Consider the following 7,401-nt stretch of genomic DNA (forward strand, 5'->3'; position numbering starts at 1 on the left):
GACTAAAATGAATATGCATGCTAATGAAGAGTCAAAGATTAAATGGTTTGTACGTGGTTTGAAAAGAGATATTAGAGATTTTGTAGAATTAAAAGAATATTCTTCTTTAAAGAGCGTGTTTCGCAAAGCCATCAAGGTAGAATCATATCTTTTGAACAAAACTTTCAAAAATACTCATGATGATGATTTCTACAACTCTTCTAGGAAGGATGCAAACAAAATTTCTCCTTCCAATTTTTCCAAACAAACCATGTTTCCAAACAAAGTTTCTACTACAAATCTTTCTACTCCTAAGTCACCTACCAAAACTTCAAATATCAAATGTTTTAAATGTTTAGGTTTTGGGCACATAGCTCTTCATTGTCCACAAAAGCAAATCTTAAAGATCAACAAGGTAAAACAAGACCTAACTCACCCACCTACCACAAGTAAACAAGAAAAAGAAAAAGAAGGCCAAGTTGACATGGGTCTTATCCTTTCACCTCCAAGGTGTTTTCCTTCCTTATCTTTTTCATTACCCAAGGTTCCTATTTTACCACCATCTTGGTTAAAAAATGTTAGGGATGATTTGTTCATACCTCCTAATGGTTGTCACCATTTAAGAGGTCTTTTTCCAAAACATCACATCATTCCCAAACAAATTTTTCCAACTTGGTCGATTTATAGAACCTCCTTTTCTGAAATCCCATTATTTACAAATGCTAAGTCATGTTTACATTTTTCTTCCACTTTTAATTGTAAAACTAAACTGACTTTGTTATATGCAGGGATTCAGAATTCGTGGACGAATTCTCTCCAACTCGAGGAGTATGATGAGAATCAAATAAAGGAGGCTTTTATTAATGGAGGAAGAGGACATCCACCCTCACATTTGAAGTTCTTCCTTCTAGTCTTCTCAAAATTAAAAGAAGACATAAAATAAAGATGAGGCCCAAGCCCAAAGCCCAAGCCCAAGCCCAAGAAGGCCAAAGCCCAAAGAGCCCAAGTCCATCCCATGAGGGGCAAGGCCAAGTTTTGAAATACTCTTGTATAGTTTTTAGGAGGTGTGGTTATTAAATAAAGGAGTGTGAAAATGTAAAATAAAGTCACATTACCCATGTGACTTAGGAGAGTGGTGTAGGTGTAGTTTTTGGGAGGTGTCATAGTAGAAAAAGGTCACACCTCCCATGTGACTTGTTTTTGGTGGGAATTTCAAATGAGTTTATTTGAAATTTCCCACCTATTTTTCAGCACCTTAGGCTATAAATAGAGGTGCTTCCTTTGTAAAATTCAGATTTGATTTTATCTAAAGAAACTATACTCAAAATTGGAGTGAGCATTTGGAGAGCTTTTGAGCTTCTACTCTAGTCTTATCTTGAAGGACCATGGTTTCCTCAAGTGGCGGCTTCCACACTCATCTAGGAGCATCCATACTTCTAGTGGCGTGATCATCCAACCTATCTTCCATCTTCATGAGCATTCTCTTCTCCTTCCTTTCTTCTTTTTCAATTACTCTTGTTGTCTTGTGTTCTTGAGCATTTTTGGTTCGGCTGTCCTTAATTTTCCAGCACCTATGTTTTGGTTTTCTAAATTCTGTTCGGTACATTTGTTTGTGGTTTAATTCTGTTCGGTCTTCTCTTTTATAATTCCTTTGTTGATTCAATTTGACAATATTTGGTTCATCCAAATGAGTTTGGGATTTGGTACTTGTTTTGGTGAGTTCTTGATCTTAGAACTATGATCCAACTTCTAAGAAAGTGCCTCTACATTTTCCAGCTCAAGGTGATTCCTCAAAGTGTCAAGAATCTTGTTCTATGTGGCTATTGGAATCACATCAAAGGAGGACCATAATGCAACCCTAATGCTAGCCAAATGAAATGTAAATGTGAAGCACATGGGTGCACAAATGAGCACATGGGGAGGGGTGTGTCTAGTTTTTATGCTCACCCCCTCCATGGGCTTTCTAGACCGGCCTTGGTAAATTTAGAGGTTTTTTTAGAAACTCTAAGTTTACCTAGGTTGGTGTTTTAGGTGCCAAAATTAATTCTAAGAAAATTACAAATAAAGTTCCTATGCTAATTTTGACAAGAAATTAAAGTCTACTCTACACTAGAGTTTATGGCATTTGAACATGTAAAAGAACGTCTTCTTGGATCCTCTTGGCCATAGATCTATGGTTGGCCCAAATCTACCCTTTGGTGGGCTTGCATGTGGGCTTGTGCTTGGGCCTCTTCCATCACCTGCCTTGAACAGATTAAGGGCAGTTTCGTCCACGCGCCACATGAAGATGAATCTACCAGATCTTAGTGGCAAAGTAATCATAATCAAGTCAGATAAGGAAGAGGCCCGAAAATGCTATGAAAATAGCCTGAAGACGAAGAGAGGCGTGGTCATGGTGATTGAATGACCACCCGTTTCTGTTCCGGCCGGTTGACCGGGATCGTCTTTGCGTGCGGCTTGTCCTTGCGAGCTAGGGCACCTTCGTTAGGCTTTGTCTGCAATACCTGAAAAGAAGTGAACAAAGGGGCACCCTCGCGGCCGTTTGCACTCCGACGATCAATTCAGCTAGCGCGAAACATCAAATGTGACACACCCTCTGAAGGTGGTCAGGTATAACTGAGTGACTAGAACTTTGTTGCCCTAATTGCCTTGTCCTCACAGTGGGTGCGCAGCGAGAACAACTAGGGTTAGTGCTCTGTCTAAAACTGCGAGAATTAGGTTAAAACTCGGATCCCCTTCAAACGACCCAAGGCCCCTTTTTATATACCTTCTGCATTTAAAGCGCGTTGAAGCGCATTGAAAGCGTATAAAAATGTTCCTTGGAATGTTCGAATCTTAACTGAATTAGTGCGTACCTTGGCAAACTTTCACTGAAACATTTAATATGCACGTGCTAATTGTCGCGTGTCCTTCTGACTTGATCGTCATTCTGTGCGAAGGGTCTCACAGCGCCGTAACCCAACTTAGGGTTAATCCATTGTGTGAGTCCTCCTTCCTTGAAGTGCATCTGGCGCGTGGGGTGACTTTCTGGGTGCCAACTCATGCGCCCCAGACTCGTGTCACTCGCCTTGGGGGTGTATCTGCCTTTCTCTCGTACCATGCACGTGGTTCTCCCCTGGTCGTGGCCCTCTCATGGGTCATATCTGTCCCAGGGTCTCCCAGCAGTGGCGTGGGTACTTCACGAGTCAGGTTACCCCCTACTGGTACTAGAACTTATGGCCCTGAGGCCACCTTCCTTTCCTCTTTGCTACTGTTCTGAACTATCGAGCCCCGAAGCCTCCTTGCAATGTCTTAGCTTGGTGTCTTGTCTTGGCGACGCCTTAACCCGGTGACGCCGTTACTTGGCGATGCTTTAACCCGGCGACGCCTTTCTCAGGCGACGCCCTCTATTGGCGACGCATTAACCCGGCGATGCCTCAGGCGGCCAATCTGTTGACTTTCTTCCTTGGGTCCCACGAGTGGTCCTACCACATGTTGACTTTGACTTTTTGTCCACGCCCGGGGACGGGACGGTACACAAGCCCCCCAGTCTTGAGCTGACACTTGTTTCAGCGAAAAGACTAAGGCCTCGCCCATTATCCATGTGGCATTCTTGCTGACGTGACATTCCTTCGTTCAGTTTGACTTGAGAATCCCTGAGGGTCCGATGTGACATTTTCTGTGTTAAAGATGTGACGTCTTAAGTTGCGCTTTTAATCTTTTGACACGTGGCTTGATCGCACGGCCATCACTTAGCGCCTCTCGCACTCATCAGGTTAACGTTACATCTTTCAAAACCCGCGCTCCCAACCACTGTTTCATTCACTCTTCGCATTCCCTCCACTGTTCATCTTCCCTGCGACTCTTGCGTTCTCCGCTTCCGAAAGTTCAAGCTCACGCCTTTTCGCCTTCCAACCACAAAAGGTATGGTCCTTTCTGCTCCGATCGTCTTTATACTTCATTGTCTTGATCTCATAACTGCCTGGGATTGCTTATTTTTATGTATTTCTTATGTTCTACCCCTTTCCTCCGCATTCCTTCGTTCTCCCTTCTTTTTTGGATTTCTCGCGTGGGTAGGGGTCTTCTTAGGGTTTATTTCCCCTTTTCCGCCTTAACCCTATTCACTGAACCTTTCCTCTTCATCATTCTCCAGCTTCCTCATCAATGGCACACACTAAAACAACGGCCAACCCTCCACCCCCTTCCGTGAATCATAAGGCCCTCTATCCGTGGGCTCCGAACGACTTGCTTGACGAGTGTTCGGACTTGGTCTCCACCAAAGCTTGGAGGGACCATATAGGGGAGCCAAGCACCTATGATCACCACGCCTTCGCGAAAAGGCACGATAACGACATCTTAGTGCTTCCTTGCACTCTAGGGGAGCCCGTGTGTGGGGACGAACGGGCTAACAACGGGGTCCCCTTCTTTTATTTTTATCAAATGGTGTTCAAGCGCATTGGGATGTGCTTTCCCTTCTCCCGATTTGAGAGGGAGTTGCTGACGGAGATTAACATCGCCCCTGCCCAGCTGCACCCCAACGGTTGGGCTTTCATCAAGGCTTTTGGCGTGCTGTGCGGGTTCTTTGGGTGTACACCCTCTGTTAACGTTTTCCTACACTTCTTCAAAGTGAAGAAACAGGGGAAGAGCCTTTGGGTGAGCCTCAGCAACATCCCTGGAAGGGTCCTTTTATCCCTATAACAACAATCCTTTAAGGGGTGGAAAGGCAAATTCTTCAAAGTTTGCTGCTCCGAGTACGACCCCTCTGCCCTAGACGACTTTCCCCTATACTGGGTGAAGGAGGTAAAAACTGTGAAGCCCAAATCTTTGGACGAACTGCCCTCGAACGACCGAGAGGCTTGCCAAATATTGACCAGCGTGGGGGGTTTTGACACCGCTACTCAGATAAATCTAGAGTTCAACGCCGAAGCTCTAGCAAAATATATAAGTACGAATGCTTTTTGTTGTAACCTTCTGGCCTCTGTTTCTGTTGGATCTTTGCTTAATGCATGATTTGCCTGCTCCTTTTGTGCTTTAATTTTAACCTTTGCCTAACCTCTGCCATGTTTTGTTTCCTTAGTGCAGATTCCAAGATGGAAAGGCAGGGACGGTTGCGGATGGCTCAGTTGCTGAGGCTGAAAGACGGGGCCTTGGCATCTGCCCCTCCGACCTCTGCCACGTCCCCAGCTTCTCCCCATCCCCACTCTCAATCTGCCACGACTCCGTCAACCCCACCAGTCCAAACTTCCTTCCACCAGCCTCCAAGTTCCCCTCTTCCCATTGCGGCCATGCCTCTTGCGCTGGCCGAGGTTGCTGCTCCCTCAGCCCCCCTTGACAAAGGGAAAACGGTGGTGGTGGTCACTGATGATGATGAAGATTCTGCTGAGGGGCAAGTCTTCAAGCGTCAAAGGACAATTCAGCATGCCCCTCAACAGGTCACCTCGGCCACTTCTTCCTCTCACGGAGCCGAATCTTTGAGGGAGGATCCCCCTAATGCTACTTCCCCTCCTCATCCGACGAACCCGGAGGTTGAGACTGAGGCCACGACCATTATTCCGCCTGCCCAGAGCTCCCTCCTCCTATGCAAGATTCGTTGAGGGGGTTCCTGGCCACGGAGTCCTCTGACAGTCAAGCTGAAGGAGCCCAACGAGAAAGCTTATATTACTACATGGGGGCCTTCATGTCTTGCGCCTACACCTGGCACAAACAGTCCAGGGTCAAAACTGCTCAAAACTCTGCCTTCCAAGCACTGAAGAAGGAAGTTGCTTCCTTAAAAGAGGAGAAGGAGAAGTTAAAAGATGAGAAGGAGAGGCTAGCCACCCACTGGGGGCGTCAGGAGGAAGCATACAAGGCCTCGCTGGGGGTGGCGCAGAAAGTGAGGAAAGAGGCCAACAAACGGCTATATGAGACGGCTCAAGCCCAAGCTGGGCTCCTTAATGAAGTGGTGCCTCTTCGAAAAAAGATTGTTGATCTCGAGGCGGCTGTGGAGATCTCTAAGGTATACCACAAGAAACTTGAGGACCAGTGTGTGAATCGGGAGCAGGCACTGGGAAAGACTGAGGTCGCACTTGCGAACAAAACTGATGAATGCTCCTGGTTAACTGCTGAGAACAACTCCCTCCAAGCCAAAGTACAAGAGTTGACTTCTGCCTTGGCCTCCAAGGACCAAGAAATGGTAGCTCAAGCTGCCAATTTCAAAGTTGCTGAAGAGAAAATGGTAGGGGAGTCTGCCACTAGTTTCGCTGAGGGGTTTGCAGAGGCCCTTGTTCAGGCTGCTTGTGTGAACCCAGGCATCGACATTTCTGGGTGCAGCCCCTTGAATGAAGTGGTCGACGGCAAGTTGGTGCCTTTAGAGGCCTCCGAAGAATAGCCCTTACCCCGTACTTTGTTCATAATTACCTTTGCTTAAATTTGCAACTATTGTGAACTTTCATCAGTAATTATAACTCTTGGTTTATGCTTAAATGTCCATTTGCTTTATCTTTGCATACTTGTGTCTGCTTCTGCTTTCTTTGCTATGTCGTGTGCGTTACCTTCGGTACTCCTCTTCTTCGTGTTCGACTTTAACTCTTTAGGTAGGACGTGGTTTCCTCTCCTATTCTCCCTTTTTAAGTCGTGATGCGTACCCTTCCCTAGGTCTCTCCACCGATGAACTTACTTGGCCTTCGTATCTGCGAGGAATCTCCCTCATGAAAACGTCGCCTGCCTCGTCATTGCCCAAAGACAAGGAAGAATTTGGTCTCTACAACATTGCTCTAAGGCGAGGGAGGACTATATTTGTTCCTCTCTCGTGCCTCAACGTCGCTTGAGGGTGAGGAGTGATGGCGTCGCCGAGATAAGGCGTCGCCGAGATAAGGCGTCGCTAAGACAGGGCATCGCCAAGATAACGATGCCAAGACAAGATGTCACTAGAACAGGGCGTCGCCAGAACAAGGCATCGCCAGATAATCAAGCAAAAGATGAGTTCAGGGCAAGATAACAGGTATGTCTAGTACGAGTTAAAATTCGAGCGCTTAGTCCTTGGTCAGGGGTTAAGGGATTCCTTCGGGACGCCCCTTCCTCAAGTATGAACAGCTAGCCCCGGTATCAGATATCAGTATGAGTTAAAATCCGGGCGCATAGTCCTTGATCAGGGGTTAAGGGATTCCTTCGGGCCACCCCCTCCTCAAGTATGAACAGCTAGCCCCGGTATCAGATATCAGTATGAGTTAAAATCCGGGCGCTTAGTCCTTGGTCAGGGGTTATGGGATTCCTTCGGGACGCCCCCTCCTCAAATATGAACAACTAGCCCTCTGGTATCAGATATCAGTATGAGTTAAAATCCAGGCACATAGTCCTTGATCAGGGGTTAAGGGATTCCTTCGGTGCACCCCCTCCTCAAGTATGAACAGCTAGCCCCGGTATCAGATATCAGTGTGAGTTAAAATCTGGGCGCTTAGTCCTTGA

General features: G+C 46.4%; 1 protein-coding gene across 1 annotated transcript; it reads left to right on the plus strand.

Moving 5' to 3' along the window:
- Positions 1-5,623: 5,623 nt before the first annotated feature.
- On the plus strand, positions 5,624-6,325 carry LOC137824784 (uncharacterized). Its single transcript, XM_068630464.1, has one exon. It carries the CDS (start codon positions 5,624-5,626, stop codon positions 6,323-6,325), a length of 702 nt encoding a protein of 233 aa, XP_068486565.1.
- The last annotated feature ends 1,076 nt before the right edge of the window (positions 6,326-7,401 follow it).

Source organism: Phaseolus vulgaris, chromosome 8 (genome assembly GCF_000499845.2).
Source record: "Phaseolus vulgaris cultivar G19833 chromosome 8, P. vulgaris v2.0, whole genome shotgun sequence".
NCBI classification, from domain to species: Eukaryota; Viridiplantae; Streptophyta; class Magnoliopsida; order Fabales; family Fabaceae; genus Phaseolus; species Phaseolus vulgaris.